This window comes from Liolophura sinensis, chromosome 6 (genome assembly GCF_032854445.1).
Source record: "Liolophura sinensis isolate JHLJ2023 chromosome 6, CUHK_Ljap_v2, whole genome shotgun sequence".
In the NCBI taxonomy this organism is placed as follows: Eukaryota; Metazoa; Mollusca; class Polyplacophora; order Chitonida; family Chitonidae; genus Liolophura; species Liolophura sinensis.
Window position 1 is genome coordinate 70,304,892 of NC_088300.1, and position 25,405 is coordinate 70,330,296.

The window sequence follows — 25,405 nt, forward strand, 5'->3', positions numbered from 1 at the left end:
TCATGTTATAGCAGCTAAATACATTTCCTAGTGGCATTCTAACGTTGTTAAGATGGCCTTGCTAACACTGAACAACAGGCTACATGTAGCAATACATGTAAATTTCACAGTGTAAATCACATCCTGTTCACATTCTAAAATCTTCTCCACTCCATATCCTTTACATGGATCACCAGCCTTCTATCTTTCTCTTAATTTATTTGAAAACTAACACTTGAATTTTGTTGTTTTGGATTTAGGCCACATTTATTCTATTTTTGTATGTACCCTTGTTCCTCAACCTTTTCACATATGAGAGAGCAACTATCAGGGCAGTTTATGCACATTTTTCATTTGATTTTGAAGACAAAACTGCATTTTTGGATTACTAATTTTCGGGGCTTGACAAAAAGTATAATTTTATCCGTCAACACACAATAATACCATCATAATATGCTTGAATAAACACTTTGCGAACGTGCGAACAGGTTGAAAAATTGCAGTATTCATTCAGATGAAACATGTAGTACATGTATGTGTCCATCTACAAGTAGGTTCCTGTGTGTTAGACATTAACACCACATTAGCATCCATTTCTGTCAAAGGTTTCTAGAAATTCCTGATTGACCACCTTATTCTTAGAGAGATTATTGGTTTATATGTATATAATTAAGTACATACATTGTTGATTCAAATAGGGAGTTTAGACTCTTGCACTGCTTTTACATTTATGTGATTGTGTTGGTTACACACAGGCAAATTACATGCGTGTAGAGAGGGGAACCACTTTATATGTGTACATGTATACATGTACATGTATATGTCATCTAAGATGGTGTCAGTTGTGATGTGCCAGCCCACATTAAACTAAATGAAATGCTGTTAGCTTAGGGTAGGGTTTATGAAGCTTGTTATCTCAGCTTCCCTGATAACTGCCAGCTGGGGGGAAGCCTGTGGGCCAACAGGACTATGTCAGCTATTGCTCTGTCCTGCTGGTGGTGGGGTTAGGGAAAGGCTCTCTAACTGGTATGTCTGGTATGTGACTGATAGGGTTAGAGAGGCTGGGTCATCAGATGGAGGTGACCTGGTCAGTCTGGACAAGCTACAGATTAGCTGTAATCTGATACTTGCATGAGCAACTGACAGAGGGAGGAAATGAAATAGTGCTGCTTGTGTAGTTAGTGTCAGATTAGTGGACACTTACAGTTGTACTCCTGAGCAAGTAGCTGTACCTACACAAACATCAGTGATGCTTGTTTATATATTTACTTAATTTATGGTCATATTTGTTCAGTTCTTTAAAAAGATGTGCAAAAAATGTCATTATCAGTAGCATCATTGCGAATGTTTATTTATTTGATTAGATTTTTGTTCTGCTCTTCAAGAATTTTTTATATAGTCATACATATATGTATGACTATGGTTAGTTATATAGCCTCATATGATGAGGGAAACGAGAATGTCTAGGGTAAACCAATACTGTTTGGCCTGTAAATGTACCTGACAAACCTCCTGAGCCAGAGTATGAGCTCCTCATTGGCCAGGCCCTGATAAACTGTGTGAAGGAAAAGTGTGCAAGGATGCAAACAGTAGCATAGCCTGGACAGATGAACCACTTTTGTGTCAGATTATAGCAGAAATTTAGTGGCAAAAAGCATTTTCAGACAATTCTGTCACTTTATGTGTTGTTATATTTTGCACTCTGTTACTTATTATGACCTATGTACATGTACACTACAGTTATGTATTGTTTTCATTTGAAAATGAATTAATGAGAATTTGTGACGGATTGCCGCATTTTTACTGTGATCCTCGTGAACGGATTTCCATCATTAGTTTTACTACATACTACATAGAACGGTTGTGATTATCAGCACGCTGTCAGCCACAGAGCCAATATACAGAACCAGATTTTCCCAGGTACAGTGTATCTATGCATGAGCTTACAGAGAAACTTTGTCATCAAAATTTATTTGTACAACTATGTTCAGATACGATATATAATGCATGTACATTGTACATATATGTAGATACTATCTGTTAATATACCACATGTGATCAGCCTGCATAGTTGTATGTCCTGTTAGCTGGACACAGATTATACATTTGTGACGTATAGATTGTTCTTTGTGGAGCTGTTTTTTAAAAGTACACATCATGTACACATCATCAAAATAGAAGAATCTTAATCACAAATGAAGACGGTTTGACACATGCAGACAAGACAAGATGCCAGGTAGGTAGTTGATTCGTCATGCCTTGAGGCAGGTATTAACCACATGTATGTACTGATGTGGTAGCACAATGGGGGTGAGGGTGGGGTAGGGGTAGGGGTGTTTGCGCTTGGTTGCCGTTGTACGTATAGATATAAATGATACATCTGCCATACTCAGAGCATCCTCCATGTGCACTTCTGTATACACATATAAATGTGCTGCATGGCGTCCTTGACCTACCAGCTGTATGTGTAGATTTGGGAATACCTTTCACGTGCACGGCCTGTTGTTAAATGTAACATGTATATGCACTCCTCCACATGTTTTGCTTACTGTGGATATGTTTATAAAAGAATAGTAGACAGAAGGAGGGAAAAATGTGCTGCATCCACAGCTGTAAAACATATTAAATTTACCCCAGATCCTGCTGTAGAGATGGTGCAGTGCTGCTGAGTACTTACAGTAGATATTCAGGTATGTGCACAGTGGTAACTGTCAGCACCTGATTCCTGCTACCTGGAGTCAGGTGGTTAAGTATTTGACCGTTGAGGCTGTTCTTGTTTTCCAGCTGCATGTAATCACAGGTCCAAGCTGAAGAATACATTAGTGTGTTTTACAAAGCAACAATCATCCCAAAAAGTTAAAAGCAACATCATAGACATTATAGAAAAGTGGTAGAGGTACAGGTAGTATTTTAGGAGTGACAATAGACCTGAAACCAGTTGAATGTCTGCTGAGCATGTAATATCAGGGAATAGAATAATGTGTCCTCAGAAGGGCAGGGTGTGGAACCACCGGTGAAGGGCACCTCATTGTTGAATATTTTATTTCTCATACATTTTTAAGGGTCTCGGTTCCTACGGTTGACCTCCACCCCACGTGCACACCACGACACGTACCTAGCCCGAAAATTCAGTCTAAGGATGGCTTGTATTTACTGATATATGGGGAGAACTCTGCTATCCCGGATCAAATGTGCATCTGATCATCACATTGTATCATATCTACCCCAGGCCATCATTAAAAAGTGGTAGCCAACCATGTTTTTTGAAGTCTGTTCGGTCAGTCAGCATTTTCTTAAATTTGAGGAAATTTACGAACTTTAAACGTAAACAACTGAAGTTTAAAGGCATCCATTGCTTTTGCCACTGTGGTGAAGGGATGCCAATTTGCTTTTGCCACACAGAAATTACATTTGCCAGAACTAATGTGGCGAATGGCTAGCCAAAGCCTAGCAACTAAGTAGATTATCCGAGTCTTATAATTTATTTAGGCTGTTTCATTTTTTTTTGGACTCAAAGGGCACCTTGAGGGAACGGCAGCATGCGGTAATCCGACGCTGAGAAGGGCTGGATTAGGCCCTGAATATCAGAGTGAACAAATGACAGCATGTAACGTGGTAATTTGGCAGTACAGAAGGGACAAAACTGATCACATTTTGAGAGTGCAAATAAATGAAGTACCCTCAAACTTTGTAATATTGTGTGAACCTGCCATGAATTGGTCCTTCGATGCATACAGCGATATTTTATATGTACACATGTAAAAAAGCCTAGCAATAGAACCCGCACAGTACTAACTACATGCACATGGTCCATGAAGGTTTCGCACAATAGTGCAGTGGTAACCTTGTAACCTTGTTAGCTGATGAGACGGACGTGAAAACTTGTACATTTAAGGTTAGATCCAGTAGTTTGTGCCTCCTTCCTTATTGAAAAAAGAAAAAAATTGATGTCCCTGGGACCAGGACATCTTTGTCATGGATGCTGTTAGGCCGTACATTTGTGCAAATCTGCAAATGTACATGTACCAGGAGCATTATCATGGAGCATTATCATCAGAGTAGAGATACATGTACAGTATACATGTATGCCCAGGTGAGGAATATGAGGAAGGGTTGGGGCGAGGATGTGGTTTGTGCAGAAGGTTGTTTAGCATAATATGTAATGTTGTACGTGTGTGTTTTGTCCTAATGACACCCTCATTACCAGTATAAAATGAACCACACAGAGACAAGAATGTGCATGTACACTGTCCTACATGTACATACTGCCAGCATGTGGAGAGGTTGTGTCATTGGGTTTATTGCCTGCTGGCAGGAATCTATTTGCTCCCAGCGTTTAGTCTGTATGGCTGAACAGACTTTCAGTTTGAGGCAGAGAAACCATTGTTATATTTAGGGTTACTCTATTAAGTTAGCAGTGACCAGTGATAAGCAGAACTATGCCCAATCACTCTGAGGCAAATGAGGCTCCATTGGAGTGGTCCAACTGGTTCTCTCTACAGTAAATGTCATTATTACATTTGTTGTAGCAGATCCTATGAGATGTTCTATGCTGTTAAATTGTTCTTTTACTTGCTTTGATTCTCAAATTCAAACAACATTTTATGGGCAATATTTGACATTCTTAACTTGTGTGCGCTGTAAAACATTAATCATATGCACATGGTTGAACGGATAAGTAAAAACTAAGCATCACAAGGATACATTGCACATGTACATCATGTATGAATGCCTATATACACTTTACAGTATCTGTGATGTGTTCAGTTCATATTGGAAGATATACATGTACATGATAGGCAGTGGAAATATTACATCACCCAGGTATGGTAATAAGTGATTAGTTACACATGGTGGCAGTATTCAGTTTTCTAAACGATTTAAAATTTTGCTTCCAATAAAACGCATTTTTAGAGACAGATAGATGTAAATGTTAAAACTTACTCTCATAACTAGATGACATGTACCTAAAATTCCTAAAATTGAGAAAAATAGGCAACTTAGTCATCCATGAAATTTTAGGCTGTTTACAGTATTCCCTTTATTACTGGTACATGTAGGTTACTGGTAGGTTAATTTGACCTTAAGGGCTAGTCTCCTGGCAGCGCTCAGCCTGTGTGTGGACTAATCCATTTTCCAGACAGTGTTATAACAGGCAGATGTTACATCACACACTTCTTCAGACAGGCTACACCTGATGTTACCCAATACTTGGATCATTCATGCACAGGCTGTTGTTCAGATCCTATTCAGAGGATAAAACCTCCTCTGTGATTATCAGCTGACCAGGTTATGAATTTGGCTATGGTTTCATGCAAATTTTGGGGATTGGAACACCAGCCCGGCGCAATGACCCACAAACCTCTCACGAATGCAGTCACTTTGAGTTCGAGTCCCACTTGTGCCAATTTCCTCTCCGGCCGTGCATGGGAAGGTTCTGCAGCAACTTGTGTATGGTCATGGGTTTCCCCAGAGCTCTGCCCGGTTTCCTCCCACCATAATGCTGCCTGCTGTCCTATAAGTGAAATATTCTTGAGCATGGTGAAAACACCAGTCAGATAAATATATAAATTATCAGACTTTGTAGCATCTCTTCTCTGTTTTATCCTGGGTGACATGCATATACATATAGTATGTGTAGAATAAATAATCATGGGTTAGATATAGCTGTAAATGTGAACATTTGTTAAATTAGATGGGTATTAATGTTAGTTTGATGGTATTCAAGACTGTTAACATCAGGGAATTTGTAATTTTACTTACACCTACATGTACCTGCCTTACTTCATCAGACACAGTTTAGAAAATATTATCTAACATAGAGGTTAATGCAAAAGTCATACATGCAATTCCAAATTGAGATTTGTTGACATTTACAGTTTAGATATGATGCACAGACTATTCTGTTTAACGTGTAAAATGTCCAGTTATCATCATCAGATGATAATATCAGACTGTCGGCCAATATTGTTCATTTCCCTAAACGTTCCCATGTTACATTGTATTTTTCACGCCAATTGCTCACCATGCCTGCAGGCAGGTGAAACGCCCGGATGTATACGGTCTAAAATGCTTCATGTACGTTAAGTAAGCACAGTTATTAAGGTTTTTCATGCACTGCCTTGTTTTGAGTATTGTTTTGAGGAGAAGTATTGTCAAAATTTCCTCTTACATGTGTGTCCACAAAAATGTAAATTGTAGTCTTTGTCCATTTGACATAGTTCCTTTGATTTTGCCATTAGCAGTTCAGGATGACACTTACATTGAAGTTCACATTACATGAATCCTCTTCTCTTTTTATAGGGGCAAAACAAGGAAAACACCGCCGGGAAGATGGCACCGATAACCCTTCAGAAGAAACGTCCCCAAAACGCCCGCCTCCTAAGCACTCCTCAAAAGGTCGGTCCAAGAAAACAAAGCAGTCGCCAACAAGGGAATCCCCCACAAAACAGCCTCCTGTCCAGGTGGAAGTCCAGGAAAAAATGGACCAACCAAAACCCGTGCCGAAGGTGGAAGTCACACCCACCAAGAAAACCAGCACTCCTTCTCAGAAGAAGGAAACTACCTTTGACGTGACAAAGGAGTTGACAATTGACACCAGTTTTGATAATAAGGAGAACAATAAAAATATATCTAGTCAAGTTACGCCAATTAAACAAACAAAGACGGCACAATTTGAACCTGTGACACCGCTACAGAATGCAACCAATCACATCCCTGGACCACAGGCAACGTCCACCCCTGCCCCCAATGGCATGGTCAATGGGCCATCAGTTAGCCCTCCTCTCAGTAAGTATGATTATTGCCCTTATTTTTGTCTACTATCCACTCTTGTCCAACAAGGCTGTTTCTTGTGCAGTTTCATACATGTACATGTAGAACTTTGCTAAATATTGACTTCCCATAACTTCAACAGTTTGTCAGGGTGATATGAATATTTCCACAAAGATGTGTGGAGCTGTTTTAATTTTTAGGCATTCATTTAATTTCAGGAAAATTGATTTGGAACTATATCTATTGTACTTTTTAATACCGTATCTATTGTACCTTTTAATACCCTTTCCTCCACAAAATTGGTATAATCATATGCATGTATACATACATCCATATGTGTCTACTTGGATGTGTTACTTCCATAGGCATGAAACCCAGAGTCTGCACAATATACAAGTCTATATATATTGAAAATCCAGAGGAATCCCCTTGACTTGTTGTACATGAACATGAATGCCTAACAGAATATGGACTGTGGAATTTACAACCCAGTTCAGCCAGGAAACTGGACCACAGGGCCCTTCCTGAAAGTTCCCCAATGTTTCAGTGATCACAACACATGTACATATGGACGCCAGGCTTCTAACCTCGATTCTGTTGAATAGCAAACACACAACTGCATACATATGTATTTGTGAGTATTTACACAAACTGCTTTTACAGCCATCTTCATACATTTCACTGCACTATTCAGTGATGTCCATGGATATGCAATGGCCAAGATTACAAAGAGGGTGTCTTTCTCATTTGATGCGAGTGGGTAAACCTGAAGATTTTATGTTTGAGTTTAATGATATGATGTGCATTGTGTGGACAAATGATACTGGTACCATGTGGTGACAGTTAACTCTGCACTCAGACTGGTGTTGTTTTTATTTATGTTAATTCCGGATTTGCAGTTATCTTGTTGTCTTAAATTTCTAGAATATTGTCAACTATAATTCTATCATCCTTTGGTCTTCCCTTGATTGGTTGTGATACGGAACCAGTGCATCATTGCAGGAATATAGATTATACTGTGCAAAAACAAATTAATGGAATGAAATCTGCCTACTGGATGTGATATGCTGATGGCAGTGGATACATTTGTTTTGTTAAATCCTTTCCCATATGTACTTTGTTTCATTGTTGAAACATTTGTTTCCACAAGTTGATATGTAAACATGTATCTCTTGGTGTATGTCTTTAGGTCCTGGCTCTACCACAGACCAGAGTCAAGGCGAAAGTGACGATGAAGGATTGTCACCAACAGAAGAACAGGTAGGTCAAGGTCATTTGGAAAGGCTCAAGATTTTATGGGCAAAGCCTGTAGAAATATAATGGTCACTGTCATCAAGTTTGAATCAAATGTTCGTCTTGCCAGCTTGGTGTGTGGTTGTTAAAGATCCCCAGTTTAAGGGTCACACTCTATACTAATCCCACTCTTCAGGCATTGGGTAATGGGTTGTTTTTGTCCCTGCTGAGGATTTTTGCCTTCCCAGGCTTAGTTTGGTTTAAATGTCTGTAAATGGTGTGGTTTTGGTAGCAGTGGTGTGGTAACATGTAGATATTCTGCTTTTCTAGACAGTGCTTCTTGTTTTATGTTAGTCAAGCTGATAGATAGATACTGTAGTAATGTGCCTGCAGAGACTTTGCTAAATTTAGTTCCACAAATTGGGATACTGTAAGTAAATTTCAAAAAAGAAAAACATGAACCTGCTAGAGTAAAACTCATTTAAAGTATTTAACTTTTCTCATAAAATTTAGCTAACCGCAGCACATGGATCTGAGGTTAGGGTAGTGTTTATATGTTTAACAGTTTAAAAACACACCCAAAAAAAAACAATCCACCAGCATCTTAGAAATTTAAAAAATATAGGTACAGGTATGACTGGCTCCATTTAGCTTGTGAGTGTTAATTAAAAGTCAATATTAGTGTTGACAGAGGGCAGGCCTGATGAAAATGTCAGTAATAGGCAGGTACCAGACACTGTCTGACTCTAAGGTGAGGCCTGGTCAACCACAACAGCAACTCTGTAAATAAACGATTAAGAACATGTAGACTTGAGCAGCAGAGCTTCACTATGCATCCAGACAGGAAATACATTAGTTGTCCAAACCTAATCATAAATTTGGATTGTGTAACTTTCTCCAAAAAACATTTTCTCTATTTATGTGAGGCTGGTGTGTGGGGAGATGTGATTGGGTTTTACATTTAAGTACCCCCAGAATTCTTGCCAAGTAAAGAAAGAAAGTCACTAAAGGCGCTAAAATCATTTTAATATCTGCCCCTCTTCCTTTCAGGTTCATTATTTGGGCAAGTGGCTAATTTATAGTACATTATGTTGATATCCTGGTTCTTGAGAAATTTCTTGAATAAATATGATATTTTGAAAAATGTTTTTTAAGTTAATCAAGTTTCATTCTTGTGCAAAAACAATTCCATCATTGCTTTCATTGCCATTATTGTTGTAACATGGTTTTGGTGCTGTCTTTGAGTAATGCTTTATTGTGTGTGACTTGATTGCTAATTTCTTTTCTTTTCTCCACCTGCTTTGGTGTTGTTGCACTTTTCAGTTTCGTAGCCTGAGTCCCTCACTCTCATTGTTGTCGCGGTCCACCACCAGTAGTATGGGCAGATTCATGTTGGTATGTGTCCAGTATATGCAATAACCGCCACAGCCCTCGCAATTCATCTCAGCAATTAGTAGTAGGGAGTGTCTGGACGGAAAAAAAAATCAGTTTCTTCTCTTCAAGATTTCCAGATTATCATTTGATTGTTATTCGACTGTGTTTTGTGGTTCAGTTCTTTATCAGCATGAAAGACATTTGTCCCTTGACAAGAGTATAGACATTGCTACAGTATTTTGTAGGATCTTATTTATATTTTAGACAAAAGCCAGATGAAATAAACATGCCAAACAAATGGTAATCAGACCTAGGAATATCCAACCTTTGCAAGTCCATCAGAAAAGATTTTAAATGTCAGAATTTTTTTTTTCATTTATTTTGTAAGAGTTTACGTGGAAGAGATTTGCGAGGGCTGTATCATCTTGTAACGATTTATCCTAACTGGGTTAGGGTCAATCACTCTTCATTCACTATTCGCTTTCAAATATTCTTACATTACAAGATACATTTATTGTGTATGTATTTTTGCTTTGCTTATAGCTTGTATATGAAATGTGGTTTGTCTCATTTTCAGATTTGACAAATTCAGAAGTTATAAAATTGTTTTTCATACCTTTTATTGTCTTTTGACTCGTGTTGATTTTTTAAGATGTGATAAGTGTTTGATGTACAGTGTAATGAAAATCCTGGCAGGTGATATGGCTACCTGATGTGCATTTTTTATGACCAATGTGGTGTTCTCAGCTGTGATGCATGCGAATTTTTAAAAAACACACCCTATAATCAAAATCAAGAAGTACACTATCCTCAACAACAATAACATGTTCTCGAAAAGAGCTGCTTATCACAACGCCAAACAGCGGCTGAAAATATTATTGAACACGTGTATTTCATTGTTAAAAATGGATGTGAGAAGACACGTACATTTATGAAGACATGTTGCACGTAATTTATCAAGTGAAGAAATTTGCCAACTTTGATCGTGACAGATACGTGTACATGTATATGTAGCCCTGGGGCTTCAGCTGACTGTGACAGTGTACTGAATTGATCGCAGCATGTAGTTCTCCCATAAATCAGTAGGAGAAATTCTGGGTGCCCATAGTCAGCAGTGCTCATGATGTGTCTGTTCCCCTGACTCATGCCTGAGTCTCTACTACGTGCTCATCTCTCTGTTCTCTTGGTATACAGGCCTCAGGAGATTACATGCAACATTCCCCTTTATCTTCTACATCTGTAGAAGCCTTTTGAATGATCAGTTCTTTGTGGGGTACTGTTCTACTATATATTCTCTATTTTCAAAGCTTTAAACACGAGTTTTGAGCTTTGAAAGTTGCTTTTGGAAGCTTTTTAAACTTTTTTTTTAAATTTTGAAAATAAATTTTAAGCTTTAAAAATAAATCAAAAAGCTTTAAAAATTCAGAGTAAATAGCACAATAGAGTCACATAATTCTGCTCTATGCATTGTTTTATTGTGGTGGACAAGTTTTAGGATGGACTGTAGTTTATGACATCTAACACGGCAGAGCATCACAGCAGGTTTATTGTTATGTTTGCATATGAATACACTTTCAAGACTAGAAACAATTGTCTTCAGCTTCTTAAATGCAATAATAATAACGTATAATGATATGTTTATTTTATCCAAGTTAAAATTTATATCTTTACAATGAAACCGTTCCTCCCCAATACTTTCACAAAACATTTTATAGTACCTGTGTATAAAACAAATGACGTGTACTTCAGTGTCGCATCAAAATAAAGAATAAATATATTAACACAACACTAAAAACAATACCTCATGTATTCTTTAAATTTTAAAGCTTGACCTATTTACATAAGAAAAAAATGTGGAAAGAAGGACTAAGGCCAAGTAAGTGCCGTCCCTGTCATATTCACAACCTACATGTGAAAACAGGGTAGTGGGACTGAAAATAATACTGCCATGTGAACTCACTGTCTTGTTTTGTTTCATTCATATGGTAATCCAATGTATGTTCTCTGATTTTCTTCCTGTTGTTAAAATAAATCCTTTTCTGTTTTGTGGTATTCTGAATGGATTATCTGTGAGCAAAATTTTATTATAAGCTTCAGGGCTTTATTCTTGTTTTTTAACTGTGCTGTTTTGCTATATGTTGTCCACACGTACGTATACTCTATGAAATGTATTTGGTAGTTACACATGTACTGTATGATACATGTGTATTTTGAAGTGCACTATTACATCTATATATCTAGTATTTTTACATGTGATATACATGCAGTTAATAAGGGTGTCAACATTCTTTATGTGGCATGTTTCATATCTTTTTTGTTTATAATCGAATCATAACTGTTCCACAACCCACTAATATATTGATGAAGGCACATTCATTAACTCACTGCCAGGTGACCTAATGCTGTTCCGCCAGGAATGTGAATAACGCTGTATAATATAATTCAAAGATGTTTGGCTTCAAGAAGTGTTGGTGCATCCCGGTTATTAGATCATAACTTACTTGTGTTGTGACACCGTAATTCCTCAACCTTTTCTCATATGAAAAATCAACTTGTGCAATTTATGCACATTTTTGATTTGATTTTTGGAGACACAACTACATTATTTGGATTGGCCAGTTTCAGGGCTTCACAATAAGTATAAATTTTTTCAGTCAGCTCAAAATAATGCCTTCACAATATGCTGAATAAACACCTTGCAAATGTGCTATAAGGTTGAAGAATTACAGTATATACATGTAGGTTTGAGTGCATCTACCTGTAATCTACAAGACATCAGCCATGATGGAGCATTGGTGCTATGTAAACCTTCTACAAGTACATCTACTTGTGTATACATGTATGTTCTTGGACTCGCCTTCTGTTTTCCTGGCTAGTGTACAAAACCAGCTTTGAGCTAGATGGCTGTGTTGATGATCTGATGGCTATACATGTATTTGGTCTGGTTTGTAGTGTTCTCTAGGAGGTTTCCCAGGGATGTGTTTTCCCTGGTATAATAACAACAAACAGCAGGTTTGTACTGCGCGATTATCAAATACTGCACAATGTGTCTGTCTGCACACTCCACACCAGTCCACAGTCTGCTTTAAACTAAAGTCCATGCAGGTCACTTGGTCTGCCATGAGTTATCTACCTCATGTATACTGTGTTTTTCTCGTGTGTAGCGTGACCAAAATTGTAGTATTCAAACTCCTGTACATTGTTAACTAGTAAATCACCATTTCAAATCACCTTTGAATAATCAGTGAGAAAATGTCACATGTACAGCCGAATACACATTTCAAGAATGTAACCAGTGATGAAAAAAAACAAGAAGAGCATCATCCCCACGAACAAAACGAACAACGATCGTGTCGTCCTATAAAGCTGTAGGTTTGCTTGTTCCAGCTAAGAGTTAAGGTACATGGAGGTTGTTTAAGGAAGCATTGTAGCCAGTCAGGTGATCATGCCCACAGAAATCAGTCCCTTTTCTCTTTATGTCCCTTTGAGGACAGGTACAGAAAGTACACTGACCATATTTCATACCTCTTCATTATGCAAGATTGCAGGGGAAAATGAGCTCAATGAAGGCCACTAATACTGATGATTCTGCACATTGATGTACACCTCCCCTCCCCCCCGTCCCCCCCTCAGCTGACTACTATTAGGACTGAGCTGTATTCACAGTGTAGTATAACGAAAGGAAATCTAATATCAAAGCCACTCTCTCGATTTCCATAATTTCTTTCATCTTCATCAACAGATGTCACTGTTATTGTAACATCAGTATCATCTCAGTCTTCTACAAATGGCTTGGCTTTGACTGGATCAATAGTTTATCATCAGCTACAAGATGAGTCAATAGTTGTATTAAAGGTTGTGGTCAACCAGACAACATGTTTTTAAGCTTAACAGAATTGGAAAGTGTAATCATGTTAACTCATAGCCAAGATTTCATTTCCATCTCATTCTCAGACTACTTGTATAATAGATTTCATGTGTCTGTTTTGCTCTTGTCCTATGATAGTGTGCACATCCTATAAGCTCAGTAGATAGATGCTTCCCGCTCTGTGTCCATGGCCGTTCACCACAGCTAAAGCCAATTGAACATGCATGTATTTAACCCTATCACATTGTCCATGTACCTGTAAATCATGTATCAGTTATTCCATACAGGTATAATACCACCTTTACCTAAGCAAACAGTCATATTACTACGCCCTAATTTATTAATATAGTAACAGTCGTGATTTTCACATTTTACTGCTGTTGCCATTTTGATTTAATACTATAATGGAACCATATAAAAGGATAGATTTGTTTAGAGTAATTTTTTTTCAGACAATGTTCTTCTTTTCATTTCATTGAATATTATAAACATTTGTGTGACATGCACATGTGCTGGGCAATTACGTGAACTTATATCAACCACCACTAGCTCTTTTTAATGACCACTTGTGTGTCAATGCAGAGATGTGGCTAGAAGATTTTCGATTTTAATCAGACTGTGGACTTGAATCAGACTGTAGACTGTGTGTTGCAAAAACTTCCTGATGCCTTGAATACAGTGCTTTAAGTGAATTTTGTAAATGAACATAGTTTCTTTTCAGTTTTATTTATGATTTCCTTTTAGTAACGAGTAAACCTGGTTGCCTCACAGCAGCTGATTTTGTTTTCTGACTGCATCTTTCTGGGTTCATGTATTTATTTATTATTTCTTAATTGCTTATGTCGGCTTTGTGTGGAAAGGATTTGTGTTCTTAAATCTGGTTGCTATTTCCTCAAAGTTTTTATAAGTGTCATTCACTTCTCTGAAAATGCTTTCAGTCTTTTCACGGTGTGCATATAAATGGCTTCTGTCCTAATGTTTAATTGGGAAATAAGCTGCATTTTTATTTTTTAAGCTGCAATTTTTTTTTTTTTTTGAACAGAATGGTGTGGTGCATTGACTTGTTTTGTTCTTGTCCTGTGCACTTTTTTTGAGGTGTTATGATATCATCATCACATTGTTTTTGCTGAACATGTGTACCTAATTACTCATCCCTCTTGTACATCCTGTATCTGTTTATCACCACTGATATGGTTATTAGCTTTTTGTTATCGGCTTTTGTTATCAGATATTACAACCTGTCATGTAACATATTAAGAATAAATATATGTGTAGCCTTAACATGTACTAGCTATTTAATGTTAAACCTTTGAATTCTATTTTGTGTCTTTTTCTACTAAATGTAGATGTATCTCTCTTCACTGATATGGCACAGTGGCAGTGTTCTTGTTATTTATGTACACATCTAGGTATACATGTACAACAGTCATTACTATCATTTTCTATCTGACGGGTACACCTTTATGGCCCTCCCTCCATGCTTCTTTGAATGTTTCACTTTTCGTCTGGTAAAACATACACATCCTAAAATTAACTTATTTTGATATTTTTTAAGGTTTTTGCTATCACAGTCGAAATAATTATCCTTTTTTGTAATTGTTGACATTATATATCCATGTATGATTATGATGATGAATTTTGTCTCTGATCTAAATTAATTGTTTAGCACTGTTTTTTTTTTTTGTTCTGTGGAAGTTTTAACTGAGTAGTGTATGTTTTTTTTTTGTATTTAACAGTAATTTGTAAAGAAACGTTCTCAGGACTTTAAGCATATTAAGGTTACTTTATGACCTGTATAATTTCTCCTCGCATTGCTTTAGCAGGACTCTGGGTCTATGTCAAGGAGGAATGAGGTGAACTTCGGAAAATTTTACAACACAAGTTATCTAAAGGAGAGTACTACGGGTTACCTGAAGCGACCAGCCTCAAATCCCACCCAGGCTCAGCGATCCCCCAACTTCGCTAGACCAGGTCAGTTTTACTAATTGCTTGCTACCATGATATGTTTTTTTTTTTTTTTTTTTTCCTTTTCTCTTTTTTACTCATACAAGCATCATCAGAATCCATCTGTTGTGAGATAGTCTGGGTTTCACATCCATCATGTCTTGGCACTTGTGTTGGATGTAGGCATACACATATGTCCATGATACAGTTATTGACTCTTGTCTCTCAAGGATTCCTGGCCTGTAGTATTCGCTTGCTCTACATTTGAACTAAGGCTCATTTGTAGTTAATATCATGTAAGGGATGATGCCATGCCAGGCCAGCAGTGGGTAAAGCCTTCAACCAGAAAGCACCCCTAAGGGCAGGAGGCTTTGATCTCCCTTCCTTAGGGGCTGTTTTGTCTCCCCTGTCCCCCATTTCATCTCCTTTCATTAGTTGGCACTCTGCCTTTCTATGTGTAGATGATTATGAGGCCAGTAATATTCTGTTGACCTGTGTAATTGGATTCCCACAGAGTAGCAGGGGAAGATGTGCTATGCAGATGTAACTTCATGTTATCTGGCAAGCTCCAAACACAAAAATACATCTATAGGGTAGCTGTAATAAAAAATAATGATGTTTTAATACATTACAGTGTGAAAGTATTAACAGTGTTATGTTGCTTTCTATGGTGAACACAGCTTGTGTTTCTGTAAGTCTAGTTATATGCAAATGTGCAAGTACAATGCATCATAATGCATGGCTTATCATTTTGTATTTGTGGATTATGAAGGAATATGAAACTGCTTTTCTTATGAAGTATTTAAAATTTGATTGTTCACGTTTCTTAATATATAGGCCTATATATACATGTAGTTCAAGGAAACTTTTGGAATCAGGATTGAAAAATAGTTAACACATGTTGGATGAAAAAAGCTGTTCCTCAGATTCATGTCAGTTTTTGTTTCTGTATTATCATAATTAATGAAGTATATTTCCCTTCAGAAAATTTCACATATTCCATGGAGCCACCAACATGGATGAAGCATAAGAAAGGTATATACAGGATAAACGCCTGAAGTTTTTTTGATTTGTTTTATACAAGTCACATGATTACAAAGAATGTTAAATTCATGTTGACTCAATATTTCAACATTTTATATTGCCAGCATCTGAAGATGACTAAGGTTGAAAAACACATAAGCATGACCCTTGTCTCTCCAACATAAATAAATTATTAGGTAGTTAAATGTCAAAATGTAAATGTTAAACAGTCTTGTTGTGCTTTATTAGTAATTTGCTGAGGAACACCAGCAATTGTACATTAATTTAAAGGTATTGTAAATCTCCATTGCCTTTGTGTACAGGAGTTATCTCCCTTGATTTCCATCTTAAACTTGAATTTCTGTTTTTTTTTTACAGGGATGAGTGCATTAGGTAGGTATCAACCTACCTGTCACCAGACTCGAAAACCTGTTTTAATGATTACATTATATAAGTCAAAATATTAATAAGTGGAAGACTATAAAAGCTAGCTTTGTTCATCCAAGCTGGGACATAACAGTTAGGCAAAAGTTTGGCAAGAAGTTTTACTAGTTAATTTAATGTCTTTGTAATTTGCCTCCTGCAATTTGCTTATAATTTGGAGCACCGCTCTCAATGTTAAAACTGGCCTCGATGGCACAGCTGGTAGAGTGTCCGTGTCGGGAGCAGTAGATTCAGGGTCAATCCTGGGTTGGGTCACACCTAAGACCTTTAAAAAAGAGGAATTTGTAACTTCCTCGCTTGACGTTCACCATAAAGGAGATAGTGCAACAACTTGTTGACCTGTATCAGTATAATGGCTCGGATGGGGTGGCTTACTTGCCTTCGGTAAGTCGTCTCAGAGAAGCAGCACCAAAAGAGTCGTCATATGACTGAAAAATTGTTAAATCCCAAGCACTCACTCACTCACTCAATGTTCAAGGGGTTTTGGTGACAAAAAGTAATGACTGGTATTCATGGGTCTGTTTTTGTCATGTCACCTTTGTTGAGATTACCTGTACTTCAGCAGTGTGGTGTGCATATAGGTATGTCACATGAGAAAATCCATCAGTAACTTGTCCAGGGCCTTTGTGTACTCTGGGTGCCCCTCCACCCATAATACTTACTGCAGTTGCACCGGAGAAAAATATTTGAGTTTGGCATTAAACAGCAATACGAAGTTCATGAGTTTAATTTGGAGCTAATTTACACAGTATTATGCTCCTTTGATATTCTTATTCTGTTTATTTCTTAGCTCTGTATTACCACTGTATTCATGAAAGATACCTATCAATATGAGGGGTTGTTGCTCCATTACATAATCCAGTGTTCTGTCTCTTAGTTAGTTTTGGTGGAGGCAAAATACTGTGTTAGTTTTGGTGACTTTTATCAGTTTGTGGAGGCATTACACAGCATATGCTGTTGTGTTTTAGCATCCGGGCAGGGTAAGAAGGTGGTGAAGGTACCTGCCACCTCTCCTGTTGACCTGAAGAACGAAGAGCCTGTAAAGATGAGCATGTACCCGTCAGCCAGACCTCCACAGCCGAAAGAGATTGCCAAGATAGATAGGGAGGACTGGCCCGGACCCCCCTCACCTGCTGCTCTCCTACCTGAAATATGTATGTATACACTGGGTTTCTTAGGACTTTTTTGATCTCATTTCATTTGAAATATTGGGTAAGTCAGAAAAGAAATGAATATCTTAAACTTGAACTTATGCACTCGCATTTCCTGTACTAGTATGAAAAGTATTTATAGGTAATCACATTTTTCTCTTCTTTTTGTTTTCATCTGTCCTGGCAGAAGAGATGTGTTATTTGTGTATGTTTTGTGTGTGCAGTACGGGAGCGTAAGAAGAGTCGTGGCTTGGCAGATGATGACGACGAGGAAGAGATGCTGCCGAAGGAGAACCCTCAGGTGAAGCGGGAGATTGAGGAGCTATCTAAACTAGACGCCAAGTCCTCCATAGCCCAGGCCATCCTCAAGAGCCTTGAGGATAGGAAGGTGGTTGTTCCCTCCCCACTCGATCCATGGAAGGCCTCACGTGTCCCCAGTGCCAGCTATGAGCCCCGCTACAGGACCCGCTATCAATCTCCTATGTTTGCCTGTAAGAGCCCTCTTTAATTGGACCCTTTTAATATGACACCAGATGTTGTGATACCCAAGTATAAACAACATAGACTAATTCTTAGACTAATATGAAAGTGAAATTTAACATGATGTTTATGTGTATGTATTATTTTAATATGAAGGTAAAACTTTATTATGGGATCTCAGGTCTTCACAGAGACTATAACTGTGTAAATCTTTATACGATGTTTGGTATGTTTCAGCTCCATCACGATTCCTGGACAGGCCACGTCCCCGCTCTTGGGATGATAGTGATCTCCGTGGTTACAGGTCTTTATCTGCCTCTAGGTTCCCTAATTATCCAGGTAAGACTGCTCAATATATTACCATGTTTTCTATCAACTTAACATTTATGCCAGCAATTGCAAGGGAAGAAACTCATATTTGGCAGTACAGTAAGGTTAATTTTACAGAATAGATATTCAAACAGTTATGGGATCATTATACCCAAAGGTGATGCCTTCTTTCGTTTAACTGACTGCCCCTTTTTTTTCTTTTCCATGTAAAAGATTTAAGTTTATGATAGTATTCTGATGTATTAATGAGTATATAAATTATTCCACAGCTCCTAAACCAGGTTATGGAGGCTGGACCCCCAAGTCTGTTACATTACCATTACAGGGTGCTTATGGGGGACATTTGGACTATGTGAGTGACATGTCGAATTATCTCCCCTTAATGCTACAATACTATAGGTGTAGAAATCATAAAACCTAAATATTGGTTGAAGGCCAGCAAATGACATGGATTTGATAGGAAAATCAGTAAACTTATATTTTTCAACACTTTTCTAAAGAAAAAGTGAGCCAAGAGTTGTGAAATGAAGAGAGTAAAATGGAAAAGAAATAAAATTAACATAGAAAAGTGTAAGCAATCGTAAAATTTTCACTTGAACAGTTCACTATCAAACTTCACTGCGCAGTATTTTTAAAGCTGATGTTATTCATGACATGTTTACCTTTTCTCCCTTGCAGAGGTTTTTCGAATTTGATGACAGCGATCAGCCAGATGAGAAGAGAAGATCAACACGTATGTGACAGTACCTCATCTCTTTTGCCCAGTAACCTGAAGATTTTCAAATTCACTGATTTATTACACACTTTTAGACTGATGTTAATATTGATGTCTCTGAGTAGAAAAAATTTGTTCTACCCTTTAGACAAAATTGGTCTGTAGATAAATCTGGTAATACTGTGTCGTCTTCCACTGTTCTGTTATTCTAATACTCATTTGTACCTTTTCCTTTAGATGCTTCTTCTTCATCAATGAGCACTGAGGGTGGGTCTAAGGTAAGGACAGATGTTAATATTTTATAATGAACAATGGATCCTGCCTTGCAATAAACACATATCTGATTATACTGAGTAAACTTAAAGCAGATCATTTGGATAAAATATTATATAGAATTGGTAGATAGACTGCGCAAAATCTAACATATAGAGAGTTGCTCCTATGGATTCCACTTTGTTGTAATAGTGTTTCTGTTAGAAAAATAGAAAACGTTTTTACATGAACACACTTAATATACCCAAATTAAGAGGTTCAAGTTATGCAGGTTATTTGAATAAAATTAAATTGATACTGTGATGAGAAAACTGTAGATTGTATTAAAACAATGCCAAAGAAAAAATGACTATTAACAACATACAAGTATAGAAGCCATTGTTTTGAATCTCAGCTACACATTTTTTCTGTTTGTTTTTTCAGAAACCCCCTAGCATATTTGAGGGCACTGGACCAGGAGTATCTCTACTGAAGATTCAGAGGAGCACCTGGCACACAGAAACTGAACCTCCTGTACGTTTGCTGACTTATCATACTGTATTTCTCTTATCATGCTACAATACATTCATCAAGTTACTTTACACTTACTTACCACGTTCACTTTCACTGACTCATCACACTGTATTACTTTTATCATGCTACAGTACATTCATCAACTTACTTACAGTGCTCACTTTCACTGACTCATCACACTGTATTACTTTTATCATGCTACAGTACATTCATCAACTTACTTACAGTGTTCACTTTCACTGACTCATCACACTGTATTACTTTTATCATGCTGCAGTACATTCATCAACTTACTTACAGTGCTCACTTTCACTGACTCATCACACTGTATTACTTTTATCATGCTACAGTACATTCATCAACTTACTTACAGTGTTCGCTTTCACTGACTCATCACAGTGTATTACTTTTATCATGCTACAGTACATTCATCAACTTACTTACAGTGCTCACTTTCACTGACTTATCACACTGTATTACTTTTATCATGCTACAGTACATTCATCAACTTACTTACAGTGCTCACTTTCACTGACTTATCACAATGTATTACTTTTATCATGCTACAGTACATTCATCAACTTACTTACAGTGCTCACTTTCACTGACTCATCACACTGTATTACTTTTATCATGCTACAGTACATTCATCAACTTACTTACAGTGTTCACTTTCACTGACTCATCACACTGTATTACTTTTATCATGCTATAATACATTATCCTTTCTTTATATTCAGCTATGTGCATTATTCTTAACTAGTCCAGGATAATACTGGGAAGCCAAATGTAATGTCTGTTTATTTTGGTTTAAATAGGACATAACTCAAAGCCAATGTCTCTGTCTTGAATATAAAACTTTGTCAATCTGATGGGAATCATGATCTGAAACCTAAGACATACATGAGCAACAACGTGTGCAACAACGTGTGCAACAACGTGTGCAACAACGTGTGCAACAACGTGTGCAACAACTTTTTGATTTACTTTCTGTTTCAGGTTTACACTTACGAGAAATTGAAGATAACAAATTTTGATCTGCCAAGGGATGTTGATATAAATAGATTAGAGGTGAGTTCAGAGGTTGAATTCCATATTTCTGTGCTTATAAAATTAATTGTTTTGTTGATTTACACCATTAAATCAACAATATTTGCTTAGTGTGCTAACAAGACTTCACAAAGCAAAGCCTCATATGACAAGGTAAGGAAAAAACTGCAGTAAAATTCATGAATACAGTGTAGATGTATTAAAAAAAAAAATTTTAGGTATTCAAGTGGGTTTGGTTTACAAAATGGTTTTGGAAACTTTTCTGATAACATTATCGAATAATATTGATCCATTTTTGACCAGGCAGTATAATGAATTATTGCTACTGACCATTAGCCGTTACCCTCTTCACGTGCATTTCAGCTTCTTCAGATGGCAGGTTGCTTTACCACTGGTGTATGTAAAGTGACCTACAATTTAAAACACCAATGAAGTAAATTATATTTATTCAATTCAGCAGTGTTTTCTTGGCATTAACTTTGTTTATGTGCCTTATTTGCAGATACATCTTTCTAAGGAGGAATTTGAAGACATTTTCAAAATGAGTAGAGAGGAGTTTTACAAAATGGCCGAGTGGAAAAGAAATGATATAAAAAGGCGTAATAATCTTTACTGAGGACAGTTTTCTACGTATACCAGAAATAAATCGGGGCTAAAGTCAAGAACATATCCAGTCATTTTGTCAGTTGGAGCAAGAGAGCTAAGAAGTACTCGTCCAACAACTGATACACGTTATATGTGCTGATATTGGTGACAATTTTGAGAGCTGACTGCATGTGTAGATACTGGCTACTTTAGGCTAAAAACCTGCGTTACAAGTCCTCTGTATACACACCAGATACTGTACATGACAGGTAATCTACAATCCTGGTCACCAGTCAGATGTATCCTGTCAGCTGTGAGAGATACTTCTACGTGTATCATGGAAGTGCTCCACTACTTGGCTTTTTTCGTCAGTGCGATTCATGTTAATCACACCTTTTTAAACTGTGGTGAAACAAATAGTGAAATATCATAAGGATATAGTTGCCCGTAGTTTTGCCATAGTTAATATGTTGTATACGTGGATCACTGTGTTCATTGAAGCCTGTAGACCTATATTACTGCTGGTATGTAAATGTTGGCGTGAGACAAGGCTGTTTTCTGAGCCATCCACTGTTTTGGTATTATGTATATGTCTAAAGTAGAAATGGAAATGGGCTGTTCAAGATGCTATGAAGTTTGTGGTAGATGGGGATGGCGTCTGTGGACTTACGATGTTTAGATTATCTCATCTTTGTAAACAAATGTTGACAAGTGGATTAAATTTGGTGCAAACATGTACATAGCTTTTATTGTGAGAAAGTGATTAAGTAGGAAATAGACCACAGTCACTAGGCATTGTCTTGTTCCTCTCATATTTATTTTTATCACAATGTGCAGGAACACTTTATTTATGTTTTGCCTAGTGCCTTGCTTTCAGAATTATTCTTCCACTTAAATATGCAAATTAAATTCAAAATGGCATTCAATATTGATTGTACCTATTTTCTTGCACACGGTGTTTTTGTGAGTACTACTTTTAAAGAGTAACTAAAGGGTTATGGTTATATTAATAAGAACAAAGCCATGGAAATCATGATTCTTTTCCATTAGTGGACTGAGAGGAATTGCCTGCACACTATAATTTCGTTTTGTTTTCTTCTTTTTTTGTGAGCTATGAAAGTTACCTCATAATGCTTGTAAACAAAAAGCATTATTATTTATATGATCATTGTTTTTCTTTTCACATAGTATCACTTTTAACTGTACAGTGTATGTAGTGATTTGCTTTTAGATATAAAATACTGGTTGTAAGATACAGTGCAATTGGTAAAGCCATGTCCAGTATGTTTTGTACTCTTTTTTTTTTTTAGAATTATGGACTCATTGTTTGTGATTTGCTTTGGGTTTTTTTTCTCTGTTTTAAGCTAATTTATTATTTTTTTAAGATGGGAAGAATCTGGACGTGTTAAACATGAATTCAATTTAAGGGCAATCTTTCAAGAGTATTGAGCACTCTTGCATATTATTTTTGTTATGCTGTCATTTATACCTTTGCATTAGTGAAAGAAATCAACCATTTCAAGAGCATTTTCATGGTAATGACTCTACCCCAGTGAAGTGCCACTGAAAATGCGCAGAGATTATGTGGAAACATTGTAGAAGTTCGCCAAGGTCTAATGTTAACGGAGAAATACCTGTTGACCAGAAATACAGCTGGATGATAAATTACCTTAAATAAATGTACATGTATATGTGAATACACAATAATATTGTATGGCATAATATTGGAGCCAGATAATGTGAGGATAGATGTGAAGGTAGATACAGGTTATTATACATATCGGGTATGATATAAAAGTTTTGTTTCATTAGTTAATCTTGTTGATGATGTTGTTTTGTAAATCCTTAATCGTAAGTTGTTTGTTTTTTTTTTCTGAATGTGTTCCAGCATGGGTAGAGACTTATGCTGCTGGGTTTTAGTTTGGGGAGTAAGTGCATGCTTCATTGTAACATGATAGTTTATAGCTCTGGCTGCTTACGACTTGCTGTAGATCACTCCAAAGCATTACATCTTAAGATGGGCATTTTTTCACCATGGAGACTGTACATGGAATTCTTAGGCTGCATGTAAAAGCGTATCTTAAAAATTATTCATGTGTGTCGAAAAAAAAATAACTCACTTTCACATGCATATATAGGGAAAATGTGCATTTCTTGAATTTTACTTTCTACAACTGATGACTGAATAATGTGTGGGATGTGCAACATTTTTGAGATCATGAAATATTATTTGAACAGAAATGTATTCTGTTTCGTTTGGACCAACATCAAACACGAGGCAGCTTTGGCTGGTTATAAGTCATGTGGAGAATATATTTCATTTGTTTTGTATTCCCATGTTTGCAAGTTTCTAGCAGCTTGGTATAAAACACTGTCGTGTGTATATTAATACTGGAGGAATTGTCTTCACCTGCATGTGGATGAAGAAAACAGTGGGAACTGGAAACGGTTTACTCCAGGAGTTGGCATGAGACATTTTCTCTTGTTTTAATTTTAATAATTGGATGCTTAAAACATGCTTATTTTAATGCAGACAGTTGTGAAAAAATCAGCTGTTTTCTTTTTCACTTGTACCTTGGCAGTCATTGTTGGCTGATATTGGCCAGTTCACAAAGTTCTTATTTTGGGTTGGATTGGAATGCAGCCCTATAGTGTTATACAGAATATGTTTACAGTAAGTTATATTGTGTTCTCTTTGTTATTTTGATGACAGTTGCATTACGCATTTACATTTTCCATCACTGACATTTTTGGTTCGTCAAGGGCATTATGTAGATTTCATGATTTACTCTTCAGCTGTGTATGATATTGTCAGTTCTGGTGATCAGGGCATCAAGATTTGGTAGCAGGCTCTTAACTGAAATACCTGTATGACATCTACATACATATACAGCCTGGATGAATGATTTCATAGTTCTTTGTCAATAGTCAGGAAAAAGGAAAAGTTTAAAACTTCAGATTTATCAGACTTTTTCAATCAGATCTGCTCCATGTTTTGATTTTATGACGACAAAAACAATATTATGGAGCAAGATAAACTTGTTAAATACAGTTTGTATAACAGAAATTGTGGTTGATGGAAATCAGATTCCAGGACTGAATGCAATGCCTTGTTTATTGCTTTTTTTTATTTGTTTTGTTTTTTTTTAATTTTTCATTTAATATTTTTTTAATTTGTTTTTTTTTTTCTTCATGAATATTTTTCTTTGCAGTGCTTAGCGCTAGTAGGGCAAGCTTTTTGTAATTATCCGATACAACAAACTGAGCATATTGAAATACGCATCTTCGCCATGTGACATGTCATAATTCCCCTTGACCTATATATCTTGAAGGTGATTGGTGCTGGAATCCATGGTTTCAAGTATACGTGATATGTTGTTGTTGTATGTGTAGGTGTTTTTCGTACTCCTCTGTCTTGGATCACCATTGTTTTGCACACCTCCTAATTCACCTTGTAATAGAGGTCTGCCCGACACAAGCTATATCATGTCACACTACCAGAGCGCTGCGTTCGTCCAGCTCTATTGTGGCTTTTCTCAATCAGTAATAAAATATCTTGATACTGTTTGAATCTTGCAACATTTGTTCCGTGTTAACATTTCATCGAAGTCTGCATTTACTTGAATGTTTGATAGTTCACGTGATACATGGGTTCAGTGTCATTCTTAC

General features: G+C 36.9%; 1 protein-coding gene across 4 annotated transcripts in view; it reads left to right on the plus strand.

Annotated features, from left to right (window-relative positions):
- Positions 1–25,405, plus strand: part of LOC135466463 (actin-binding LIM protein 1-like) — a 45,000-nt gene extending 19,595 nt beyond the window's left edge. For 2 of the 4 annotated variants that reach the window (XM_064743946.1, XM_064743947.1), the window contains 15 exons: positions 6,283–6,768; positions 7,943–8,013; positions 9,310–9,381; positions 15,049–15,199; positions 16,157–16,207; positions 16,574–16,588; positions 17,608–17,793; positions 18,015–18,281; positions 18,508–18,609; positions 18,870–18,952; positions 19,279–19,333; positions 19,553–19,593; positions 20,012–20,101; positions 21,101–21,172; positions 21,654–25,405. In XM_064743946.1, the coding sequence (XP_064600016.1) occupies positions 6,283–6,768; positions 7,943–8,013; positions 9,310–9,381; positions 15,049–15,199; positions 16,157–16,207; positions 16,574–16,588; positions 17,608–17,793; positions 18,015–18,281; positions 18,508–18,609; positions 18,870–18,952; positions 19,279–19,333; positions 19,553–19,593; positions 20,012–20,101; positions 21,101–21,172; positions 21,654–21,767 (1,856 nt within the window). In that variant the 3' untranslated portion in view covers positions 21,768–25,405. The remainder of the gene's footprint in view (positions 1–6,282; positions 6,769–7,942; positions 8,014–9,309; positions 9,382–15,048; positions 15,200–16,156; positions 16,208–16,573; positions 16,589–17,607; positions 17,794–18,014; positions 18,282–18,507; positions 18,610–18,869; positions 18,953–19,278; positions 19,334–19,552; positions 19,594–20,011; positions 20,102–21,100; positions 21,173–21,653) is intronic. The other 2 variants (XM_064743949.1, XM_064743950.1) reach the window with 2 other exon arrangements.